At 42.4% G+C, this 13,350-nt stretch overlaps 1 protein-coding gene across 2 annotated transcripts in view; it reads left to right on the top strand.

Moving 5' to 3' along the window:
• Positions 1-2,750, top strand: part of LOC128305866 (glutamate receptor 1-like) — a 55,370-nt gene extending 52,620 nt beyond the window's left edge. For both annotated transcript variants that reach the window (XM_053043492.1, XM_053043491.1), the window contains exon 12: positions 52-2,750. In XM_053043492.1, the coding sequence (XP_052899452.1) occupies positions 52-117 (66 nt within the window). In that variant the 3' untranslated portion in view covers positions 118-2,750. The remainder of the gene's footprint in view (positions 1-51) is intronic.
• Positions 2,751-13,350: the final 10,600 nt, after the last annotated feature.

Here is a 13,350-nt window from a genome sequence, read left to right as displayed (position 1 = left end):
CCACACTGGCGGACAGCAAGCGAACCGTACTAATTGCAGTATCCGTTCTAGTACTACACCCCGGCGACGCACACCGATCCGGATCCGATCCACGCCAACTCGCACACGCAGGTTTGATGTAAGGAGCCGCCGGAGCTGCGCCTATGACGTCCACCGTACGCGCCCACCATCCGACAGATCGTGGCCAACAGCCGGCACGATGCGTCCACGTTGCTGAAGCGCGAAAACGTCCCCGGCGGTGTGCCTCCGGTAGTGCATGATAATTCCTGTCTATAAGCATAGCATCCCCGGTAAACAATGCCACAAACTTTCCTTCCTCTCCCCGTGGGCCGCTTTGACTCTGGACCAATCGCTAGAAATTGCCAGCCCCTGGGGATCCATAGTCAATGCGGCCTGCGAGGGGAAACCATCTTACTGTTCTTCGTGGTTCCCTTGACAACGGGGAGCCTACCAAGCTCAAATATCAATGGAGGAGCTTAAGCGGTTTATAGACCGAAATGTCAAAAGAATGACGCAAACAAAAAAAAACATACAAAACAACTGAGTTGTTCTCAGTCCGTCGTGTGGGTGGCGTGATGTTGTACATAGATTAGGAATTATCAATATCTTAACCCTTTGTTAGTGTTCCGCTCCGTTCTGTTTTCGTCCCCGAAAGTGAACGACGTTAAGTTTTTCCGTTACGAGATAATCAAATTACTAGCAGTAAGCAGGTGGCAACGCGGCACGGGTTTAAACATAACTACTACGGGGAAGAAGGAAAACAAAAAAAAACAATACTGCTCCGGTGGAATTTGTGTTTAAATGTGCAACTGTGAAGCGAACCGTTTTCCAATCGCAAGTTAGGAAAGGAATTGCAAAACGAACGAGGTGGTGGGCGCTCGTTTGCCCTGTAGTTAAATCATTATATCGATAGGCGATATCGAAATGGATTGTATGGAAGGGTGTAGGTAAGTATTACAAGTATTGCTACAAGCGATCGCAAGCAAAAGGGCGCATGAAAGGGTACCTAGAACTGAGCAGTGAAACACACAGTGCAGGCGACTGAAAACCAGTGCAAAAATACATAGTACCGAACCATTGCACAACCAACCCACTAGGATAACGGTCACAGCAACTAAACGGAAACTTATGAAAACAATCTCGGTTCGTTCTAACTATCTTGGTAAAAACAGCAAACAGAAACCTTTCAAAAATCAAACAAACATACCAAATCAAATCATCTACTAAGGCGAGAAAGCTGGAATTAAAATCAAAAAATCAAACAAATCAACCAAAAACCGGACGGGCCGATCCGTGGGACGGAGAATGAATGTTTTTTCCCCCCGGGCGGCTAATAGCGTTACAGACTGGTGTAAGCAAACTTACCGTTCTCTTAATAACTCTCTGTACTACTCTATTCTAAATAAAACAGAAGACTAACGTGACTCCAAGCGGTGAGCATAGAACGATCAAACAAACAACAAAAACCCTGGCAAAGAAACCGGTGGAACATACACACGAAACAACGCAATCGGAAATGTAATAGAAGGCAACACAACATGTAAAGCATTACAGAAACTAGGACTGTTTTCATTTCGATTTTTAAATAAATCACAACAACAGGTAGCTTAGCTAATCCGGACTGGGCAGCAAACGAGTGTGATCCGAATGGTTCGCGCACCGGTCACATTGGGCTGTTAAATGAAGGTGAGTGAGATAGAACATAAACTTCAGTACTTAATCAGCAAACAGGTGGCTCGAAACAGGACAGAAACAATCGGAATTTAAGCATGCACCATAGCGAGGGAAGCATCCAATGGGGCTGGAAGTAGTAGACAGTGGGTCAAAACCACCTACACCTACACCATCATTCGTTCCGTGGCATCATCATGGCCCCAGTAAGCTAAAAGAAGTAAAAAAAAACAACAGCGAGTGATCCAAAATCTGTATAGAATAAGAAGGCTAAGAATATTGACTAAACCTAAGCTATTAAAAGAGAAGAGATAAACTAACGAAATAAATAAATCACGTCAAGCCATGTAACTAGTAACTTATCCTAAAAAAAAAAACAAACAAACACAAACCAACCACACACACACACACAAACGCAGCCAAAAGCAGCAGTCCACCATGCATACACGGCAAAAGGACCGGCTAGGCCAGAGCATGTTCTATGTTTGTGCGTAAATAGTAGGCGATGCGATATCACCTACATCAGTGTGTAAACGTTTAGCAGTACCGCAGTGACCGGCATTGAAACATAGGCATACAACCTAACACATACACACATAAACATAAACTACTACACCAAGGTGAATACAGCAAAAAAAAACACGATGGATTTAAAGAAAACAAAAAAAAAAACGAACAAAACAACCCAACAAAACAAAGCTGTTCAATAACTATGCTAGTCGGTAAGCAGCAATTCGATCTATACAGGAAAATACCATTTGGTTGATTTTCGGTTTTTGCGATTCACCAAAAGGTCCGATTGAAGCGACGGCGAATGTGCACGATTCGAACACGGTACAGTTTTCTCCCGATGCGTTACCAATTTATGTGACTGTTGTGTTAGTTAACAGAAGAATGACAGACTTACCATACAATGCCAACCCCCAAAAACCAAACCAGTATGCCAAAACGCACGGACAGTGCGGCGAAACTGGCTGTAACGTGTGGACAGCAAACCGAAACGAGGATAAAACAAAGAATCATGCAAAGAAAATTACGAAAATTTGTTGAGATCGTTTGAAAATAAAAATCGAATTCCATAAGAAAATAATGAACTCTTTCTTCTGGCGTTTATCTACCATTTCGCTTGGCCCCTTTAATGTGTTCCCATTTCACTGTTAAGCGAATGAAATGAATTATTCAGCGCAGTTGTGTTGTTGTTTTATTTTTTTGTTGCCCCCGGGCCGTTGTGATTTTATACTTCTGCATCAAAGCTTAAGATCCTCCACTCCCTTCGTACCATAAAAAAGAAGGACAAAACATAACTTAAGATCTGCAAAGGAGCAGCTCGTACCAGCTTTGTCGTAAAAGCACAAGCCGGGGCACACAAAGCACAAGACCATCAAAACCGGGCAACCTTGGGTGAAATTTGGGACACTTCCGATACAAACGGTACCCGGCACCCATCCTGTCACCGCAACGTCATAAATGGTCGAAACGTAGGGCGTCTTCTTTAATCCTCTTACTATAATTGACCATTAATGTATGACATAGGAGCTGCTCGCATCCTTTGAACTCCGTCTTCACCTCCTGCAAGGACTGTTTTATTAAGATCCCTCAATGGAGCTCATTTGGTACAAAACATTGGTGGGTCAGCCCTGTCTGCCTAAAATAAACCTCAACTTAAATGCTATTTTTTATGTACGCAACGTTTCAAATATGAGCAATATTAAATTGTGAATATTATTTATCCTAACAGAACCACTTTTAAGGTGCACGAGCTAGAAAAAATGCATTCAAATACCGTTCACCCTTTGTCACAATGCATGTTTCATGCGAAACAAAATTTAATGCATAATGTTTCCTCCAAACGCTCATTTAAATACAAATAGCTTACTTGAACAGTTCCGAGAGCCATACAACGCCAAACATGCAGTTGCTGTCAGTAGATATTTTATGCATTCTGTTCCCATTTTCAGCTATTCAAACGGTTATCTCCGAACCCGAAGCTTATGTTTTCATCCCTTCCGTTAAGCCGAAAGCAGCATGTATCATTCTGAGTAGCATATGCATATATATTCATAGCTTAGTTGGTAAAACTAACCAAGTAAAAGAAAGGATGGTTTGAATTTTCATTTTTCCCAAAATAAAATTCAAACGTTTCCCGAGATACGAGTCAATCGAAATTTGTGAGTTTGCAGACTGTGAATTGTATAAAATTGGCAGTTGGTGGAGTTTTATGCGTGGCTTTTGATTTGTAATGTGTAAAATTTCAAATATTCTCAAGAACTCGATAAAAAAATTGCAAATAGCAAAAATTCAAGTTACATGAATTTTTCTGACAAACATTATCTAAGTAGCTCGATAAATCATTTCTGTCTTAGTAGGAACCAAACCAAGGCAAAGGACAGTGGGCTACTTGTCAAGTACCAGGCGCCTCCATTATTGATAACCTTCGTCTTGTACCTTGTTCAGGAATTACGTAACAGCATTTCCTTACACTTATTTATTCAACAAAAATAATTGCATGTACAATTAAAGACTTTTCAGCTTTATTTTAAATTTATTAACCATATTTGTTACCATTAAAAATCAATTGTAAATCATTCTATTCATATTTATTTCAACTGAAATGAATTGGACAGTGGGCTACTTGTGAAGTACCAGGCGCCTCCATTATTTCGTCTGGGAATTTCGTACAAGCATTTTCTTACATTTACTTGTTCAACAGAAAGAATTGCATATACAATTAAATACTTCTCTACTTTATATAAAATTTATTGACTTTATTTATTATTAATTTAATCTATTGTAAATAGTTCTGTTCATATTTATTTCAACTGAAATTTATTTGACAGTGAACTACTTGTCAAGTACCAGGCGCCTCCATTATTGATAGCCTTCACCTTGAATACCTTGTCTAGGAATTTCGTACAAACATTTCCTTACGCTTAGTTATTCAACAGAAAGAATTGCATGTACAATTAAAAACTTTTCTACTTTATATTAAATTTATAATTATTTTTTTTAATTAATTGATGCTTTTAAAATGATTTTATTCATTATTATGTCAACTGAAATGAATTTAACTTTTGAGTAACTCAGTAATGAACGTAAATTAATATATTCTAACCAATAAACATAAAGAAAACCACTAACAACCATTTTTCAAAGACTATCAAGCGGCGTCTAATTCACGATGCACTAAATAATTATGATAAACAGCTACTATTATCGCACAACAGTACCACCATCAGACACAATCTGGATGAAGGTCTGCGTCCGCTTCGAGGGGATTAATAAAACGGATAAATTATACTCCCTAGTCCCTTGTTACAAACACCTACCTTCCGGGAATGGGTAGCATCATGAATAAAAATCATTTGATCAATTATAGAGCAACATCACCCCTCCCTCCCCGCGCATGGCCGTCGTGGTGAACCACTGATCGTGCCACGTAGGCGAACTAATATGGACCCAACGAGGAAACAAAGCAAAGCAAAAAAAATCCTACGGAACCTACCCACCGCGAGGTAAACATTCAATAAACGGGCTCGTTACCGACCACCACCATCACCACCCCAAGTGCAGAGGGCTTACAACCAATGAAATGGAAAAAGGGTTTTAACGTGGTGGGATTCACCACCACGGTGCTTTGGCCGTACGCCTGTCCTCTCGCACGGACCACCTACGGTTTTCATCCCTTGTCAAAGCTTATCTTTCACTTTCACCGAACCGACCCACCGGACCGGCGCAAACTAGTATCAAAGGGAACGCTTTTGTCCCTTTCCCTTCATTCGTTGGCGCTATTCAAAGGATGGGTGAATATACACAGCAGCAACCTATAAACAGGAATGATGCTTCCGCCTTCTCGTGTTGTGTTTTTCTTTGCTTTGCACTAAGACACCGACCGGGATCGTATCTTTGGTTTGGGCTTCCTTCTTGCCTTTTTATGTTCTTCAGCGTGAGTATGTGTGTGTGTGTGTGTTCCAGTATCCCATCGTCATTCTCGTCATGTTTTCCTTTGTCATCAGTGACGCGTTTGGATTACGAAACGGCATTGCGGTGGGAAAAGCATCATCAAAAAGCATCCGCTCTAGGGTCACAAGACCGTCACAAAAAGAGCCACGAAAAAACCCCCCCCCCCACACACACACACACGAACTAACATTCCCGGTAACGGTTGGCCAGCCGGGGAAGGCAACGATAGTTTGAAATTGGAAAATAAATAACTGAAAAGGAAACATAAAGATTATATCTTATCATGGTACGAATACGTGATGTGAAACGCAATTGTCGCGCTTCACAATGCCGCCACAAACCGTACCGTAGGTGTGCGAGATGAAGCGGTGATTCAGGACCCGGGACAGACTTCAAAACAATGGGCCCGGTGGTGGGCCCCGTAGCTTGTTGTCCCACCTGGAAACACGCGCAAATTGAGATGGGATACAGCGGGATGTACCTGTGTGTCAAACGATGGCAAAGATGTGCACGGTCAGCCCAACTTCCCAAGGTCCGACGGTCGCATCTCGTACTCGTTGGGCTGATTTGAAGACGTTTTCCTTTTTATCGCATCTGAGCACACCGGACCGGCAGGGGTACGGGTATTCTACACTAACAAAATACACAAAAGTAGGAACGGAAATTGAACTTCACACTTTACAGGGTTTTAAGGGCTGTATTCGCAGCACTTTAGCGTCTCAGCCGACGAGATAGCTATGTGCAGAATAAGCTTCCACCTCTAGAAGATCCCGGAGAACCCAATTTCTTCGTCGGGACTTTTTGTTTTATTCAAGACTAACGGCCAGACCGTATTGCTTAAAACTAAAAATAATCATAGATAACTCCGACACAATCCAAAAATAACTACAAACCTTTCAGATCCACTGGAAAACCCTGTAAAATACCAGCTTTTGGTACCGTTCAATAAAGTGCTCCCTGTACCATGGGTGCGCCGTTTCGGAATCGTTTTACTTCCCGCTTGCAAACGGGAACTGCACTTAAACTGGACACCCTAGGGCGTTGTTTATGCTCGCGTACCTCTTCATCGCGGACAAAACGGCTGTACGGCGCTGTATGGTATCAAACAGTGTCATTGCCGGATCATGTCCGATCGTGACACCCCCCAATGGAAGCCTTCGGGTGCTACAATTATCTACCCACCCCCTGGCCATCTCTCGCGTACGTGGTTGAATTAGCGAGTGGTGGACAAATTTTGTGCCAACCGAAAACCGTACCGTGCTCGTGGTGTGCACGACGAATTGAAGCTGTAAAATCCAATGACAGGTGTTTTTATCTTCTCACTTGCTGTTAAACTACACGCCGGCACGGATGGAAAGTTTAACTATGGCAATTTACATTAAATTTAGCAACCACACTGGCACACTAGCGGCAAGCGTTGAGAATGAGAATGTAAATGAGCGTTTATAGCCGTTGTAATCTGTCGATGTTGGGTTTTAAATCGGACAAGATGGCGTGATAAGGAAAAGTGTATAAAGAAATGTCAAACTTCTATTTTAATTAGAAAATGTATCTTTAAATACAAATCAACCTCAGTATTTTTAAATAAAATGCAAAAGGAGAGGTAACATAACTTGATTTTGTGTCTTAACAACTATGTGAATTTAGAAAAATTCCTGTAATCAAAACGTGCCTCCCAAGAAGTAGGAAACTTCTAGAAGAAAACCTTCTTCCTCTTGCAATGTATAAAGTATTCCCGCTACTTCGTGAGATTTTCTACGAACGTGTCATTTGACTACCATAACTTGTTTGTGTCATTTCTTACATTCCTCCCCTCTTCGCTCACCTTCCTCCTTCCCTTTTGCATGTGCCATCACCTCTTCACTTAATGGTCAACGCCTCGACAAACTTCTTCTTCTGCATGGTCCACAACCTACAGCGTAGGGTGCCAAAGTCGCCATTGTCGTGGTCGTTGTAGCAAAAACTTGATCAGGCACACCTTTTCGGGCACAATTTATGCTTGCTTGGTGCCTCGGGGCAATATTAAGGACGCAGCAATTATGACAGCTGGTCCAAGCAGGCTGCACAAACCGAAAAACAGACTCACACACACACACACACACACGGCTAAAAACGAGCTCCAAATCCAAACGGTAAAGAAATGACATCGCAAAGAATGGCGACACAAATCTGTTCCCGAGGACAAACCTTCACCGACCGGCCCACCCGGTGCGCTTCCCTGGTGCTATTAGTTTTTATTAAAATGTAATAATAAGCATGGCACGGCCATCCATTCCACGTAACCAGAATGGAATACTCCTGCCACCGTCCAGCGGCAGAAACAGCGAAGCAATATTATAAAACATACCTAGTGCGAGGAGTGTTTGATAAGGCCTACGCATTCCAAACAAACGGTTAACTGTGGAGTTCTTCCTTCTCCATCCCCGGTACCTCACCTACTAATAGGTTCGTCAGCGTCAGCCTAACCAACGCCGGACTTTGGCACTCGGCATCAGAAATAATAATAAAAAATGGTAGTCAAAGAAAGCGCACAGGCAGCGAACCAAACGAGGAGAAAAGCAGCAAAAAAAACAGCCACGACAAACAAAAATGAATCATTTCTCAAATTGAACAGACCACCCTATCCACCTTCAACATTCACCCCCACTCTCACCCAAACCGGTTCCCACCACTTTGCCCATGATGGATTGTCTACGGGAATGTGATAAATTGGGTTTTAGCAGCGGAGATGATTTGGATTTCTCGTAGAAATTGTACTGCCACGATCACGCTTGCCGCCACTGCCGAGTGAAAACGACTTACTGCTTTGCCGTGCGATACGATCCGTGGTTCTTTTCCCATCGGCCGGAACGGTAACGGAATGCCCGAGGTTTTTCCCCCACACCCTTACTTCTCGTACACACATTGAAGTTTTGAAGGACATTCCACACGGCGGAAACGGCGGTTCAACATCGCACATCGTTCTCAATCTTCATCATCATCGGCTAGCGAAGTAAGGTGGCATTAACATCGCTTCGTTTCGAACCGTTTCAAACACACAAATCATCGAGAATGAACATAATCGACATGAATAATGTCGATGCCAGAGTTACGTTTGTCGTAAAGATTGCAGGGTACCGACACTGGAAGGCAGGCGGGAGGAGAAAGGTCTCAAGATGACACATGTGTCGAGTTGGGATAAAAAAGAACAAACCTTTCGCCATCGTTGATTGGCACAAAACGGTTCAGTTATTTTCGCGGTTGTAATTCACTGGTAGGTATTAACGTGCTGATTAAGCGTACATTTTCTTACGATGTGTCATTTACATATTCGCGGTTGTGTATTATTGTTACATTTTTTTCCTGCATGTTAAACCAAGTCAAAGACACATTTGATGGACTAATATTTCGTTGAAATTTGAAAACTCACTCTACAATTTCGCAAGAATGAAATTCAATATCGAATGTTTTACATATTTTTATTTATTTTTAGAATTTTCTTCAGAATGTGAAAATGTTATGTTATTTAAAAATTTGAAATGAATCTTGTATCACTATTTTGCGTAAATAAAGGTAAAACACAAAGGTAATATTCACTAGGCTGGAGGTGAGCTTAATTGCATAGATGTAAACGTACCAAATGTGATAAAGTCGGCGATGGTACGGCGATGTTTACGCGATGTTTTATGAGATAATTGTAAATTTAATTTTTGAACCCTTTAATTGAATTTAAAATAAATTTTCTAAGTAAGCATGCATTTATTTGCAATTTAACTGAAGGGTGGGCTGATTTCAGCTATTTTTCACACGAGTTCCTTGCTACCGAAGGGAGAACTCAGCATTGGTTCTACTTTCCTGCTTTTCTATTATGCACAATTAAAATTTGATTACGTTATCAGTTGATTTGGTCTACTGAAGCTTAGTTCAACCTGGTGTAACCTGACCAGGAAATCTTGACATGGTTGTGGCACTTCATTTCCACCTGATAGTATGTCGATATGTATGGGCAGAGTGTTAAAAGAGCTCCTGAGTTGCCCACTATGGCAAAATATGGCTTACCGTAAAGTGCAGCTCAATTAAAATATGAAAAGCGAAGGTAAAGTAATCTCTGGAAACCCTGCTTTTTTCTGGGAACTTGGTGCAAAATGATCTTGAACAAGATGAACTTTGTTTGGTGTTATTGTCAGAGTAATCAGTTGAAGAATATCAACTAAAAGTTACATCAAAAAGAGTTCTTTTATCGTTACTCATTAAAAACGTTAAATTATTTTAAATGTATTTATTTTTTTTTGAAAAATTTGACATTAGTTTCATGAAATATTGATTTTAAAAGCTTAAAGGTACGAGACTTGGCAGTTGTCACAAATATATTTATTTTCTTCGTTGTACGTATATAAATGAATTGATTAAATCAAAAACAAATAGTTTGCATACCAGCTCTCCTACCTCTGATCTGTAATAATCTATTGTATTTTAATGTTTCTTATATTAAAATACAACTACCCACATTGAAAAAGCGCCCTGTACAAAGTTACTCACCATGAATATGGTTACACCAAATTAAAACCGCACGCAATTAACGTCACGCCGGAAAGTTTAAGCACTCTTCGCCCGCTTTTATCGCTGAACTGGGAAGAAAGAATTATTTCTCAGCATCCACTATTCGTGCACGTAAATATAACTTGCCCACAGCGCAAACAGCCATCCATCGTGGCCGATTGTTGGCCTGACATTTCCATTCATTTACGATTTCGGGTTCGTTGGAAATTCATTTGATTGAGCGGACAACTTAATTACCGACTAACAACCGCAACTTACACCCCGTCCGCTTGGCAGTACCGCCTCACCAACGATGGTATTGACGTTTCACATGAACGTTCGCCCCGCTTGGACCGGATCCCGACGGAAAAAAGGGAACTGTAACCTATAGACGTGCGGTTCGTGCTGGGTAATTGGTAATAATTAAATTAACTCATTTAATGCTAACGATTTCCGCGACAGTACCACCGATCTTCCCTCGATCGCTCCCCGAAAATTATAACTCTTCCCCGGTGCCTTTTCCATTTGGCATTTGGAAGCACTGAAGACTCACACAAATGAAGGACACATCGCACAAGGCGCTCAACTCGCTGGTTGCACCGTGATGGATTCACTCGCGCCACAATCCGCTTCATGCCCTCGAAAAGTGGATTGTTTACGCACCATCGACAGCTACCAACCGAAGTATCTTGGCTGCATTTGTAAGAAAATTATTCGTCCACTTCGTCCCCCCACCCCCCTTGCCAACAGCCACTTTTGCGCCGTAGGCCCCTGCGTTCACCAACCAAAGCAACATGGCCGTTGCTTTTTGATGTTCAAAGCGAAGCATCGCCAAACCGGGATAATGCGGACAAGTGGGGCGGACACATTTCACAAATGCGCACAAATGCTTATGCACGGAGCGGTTCAAAAATCCCCGTACCGGATCGAAAAGACGGAACATCTTCGCAATTAACTTCTGGCAGTGATCCAAAACGCCAAACGATCCCTCCACCGAGGGCGAGTTTAATTGAGAGTGTTTTCCTTTTTTTTGTGTTTATTCATCACTTTTTTTTTGTTGCTTTTCTTCTCAATTGTAGCAAAAAAGCGGATGGCAAAGGGAAATCGTCAAATTTGAACCCATCGGGATGAAGATGTGGATGTGGCCGTGGTACGGTTTAGCCTCTTACACAGGCACAACATTTCGGGCTCAACTCGTGCGATACAAAGTGCCCTCGATCTCGACCGGTTTTTATCCATTGTGCCCCGTCTGCTTTCGTGTTTTTTTGGACTCGATTCAGTAACAGGGAACACAAATGGACATCTTTTCGTCTCGCTGGATGAAAATGTTCAAGCGATCAGCTAGCCCGTTACGGTTCTCGAGTGTTGCCACTCGGCCAGCATCAGCAAAGCGAAACGCTCGCTCGCTTTAAATTCTGCCCGCGTAAGGTGCTGCAAGGCATGAGCAACCTTCGAGACGCCGCCAGTCGGAGGCATGAAAACTAGCGCACTGTAACGAAATAAACCAACACCGAAAAACCGACACAGCTTTCAAAATTAACCCCAATCAATGGGACGCGCCGCACGGCAATGATGACGAGCACCTTTTCGTTAAGTATTGCCACACTTCAACGGGCGCTCTTGGCACACACAACCTTTTTCGCCATTGTTCCCTTTCGGCGAGGGTTCCCTTTTTCTCCCACTTATCCAGTGTCCATTGCACTTGAAAACGATCGTTAAGTTTGTTGCACTTCACCAATTTCGGTCACTCCGAAGTGTCAGTTTGTTGCACCGTGCCTCAAGATGTCTCACCAGCGGTTACGAACATTTTTTTTTTTGGTTTGCTGCTACGCTTTACAACCCATCAACGTTTATTTTATGTTCCACTTTGCAAACGCTGCCATCGACAGAATGACCCACACTCGAGCGCCATAAAACTGTTTACCTCTGTCGGTAAATTTTACTGCACACGCGTTTGTGTTTTTTTCCCCGTTTGTTTGTTAGTTTTTTACTGCTTGGTAAAACCAAACAAACAACCCGCAACGGTAAGAACAAACGGTGTAATGATTGCTAGTGGAAGCCAAATGTCGCCGTAAGCAGCAAATCTTTCCCAACCGTAAGGCATCAATAATGATCGCATCAAAAAAATGTAAAACTGTCACCACCATAAATTTACTTCCGAATATTTATGCACCAATGCGATGTAACGCATAATAGTCGTTTTTAGACTGGAAGCTTGCTGAAAAATACATTCTTTTAGTACTAAGTATAAAAACAAAGTTGAGAGTTGTCGTTTTTATTTTATATTGTCACTGAAATAGTTCGCTTTAAAAACATCCATTTTATTTATATTTAATTCATCACTCTGTATTATCCAAATTCGACTTCTTCTCATAGTTTACCAATTGTTCACCTCTTCTCTTCACCCACAGGGCGGTCCCGTTGGGGGGCTAGATAACTTTATCCTGCTAGAGCAAAATCAAACTCTTTTTCTTGCTCCACATTTCATTGCTTTCTTAAAAACCGCTATCATCCGAAAAGGACTGCTCATCAAACAAAAGTACCTTCTGGTGCCACCTCCCTTGGCACATTAAATGATCAACTGTTTCCACCGTACGTAACGTAACGTTCGCATATGTGCCAGCGCAAGACCAAACCCGTCCCCCCATTACTTCCTCCCCCCAGCCAAAACCAAGCGAATGCACAACTCCACAACCCAGGCCGGTAACCGGCACTCAATTCTTCTACCAATTTGCCGACCGACTTACAGCCGACCTTTCGCAATTCGTTTCGCTTGTCACTGGCAGACGCCGTGGCAGATATGATATGCCACCCGTTAGCTCTCTTGCACTCTTCGCTGCGGTTGAGGTCCCGCTGTAAACGGGCAGGGCAGGGCGACATGCAGGATGGAAAGGGGCGTTTTTTTTTCGGGGCGGAAAGAGGGCGAAATATGCTTGCCAAGAAGAGACTAGCCAGTGCGGCAGCAAACTTTCAAACCCACACACTTTAGCACACTCCAATTCACATACTCACACACACACACGCGCACACACATACACATGCTAGTGATAATAGGATCACTTGCTTAAAGCATACTTGGAAGTCAGCCGGATGTTATTAATTTATAACATCACCTTTTGTACTTCATAATTCAAAACCATGCAACCCTGAAAAGGAAACCCACCCACCCGGACGGGATAAGGGACAGCCGTACAAGACAGC

The sequence above is a fragment of the Anopheles moucheti genome, chromosome 3 (assembly GCF_943734755.1).
Source record: "Anopheles moucheti chromosome 3, idAnoMoucSN_F20_07, whole genome shotgun sequence".
Taxonomy (NCBI): Eukaryota; Metazoa; Arthropoda; class Insecta; order Diptera; family Culicidae; genus Anopheles; species Anopheles moucheti.
This window is presented reverse-complemented; position numbering and strand designations above follow the sequence as displayed.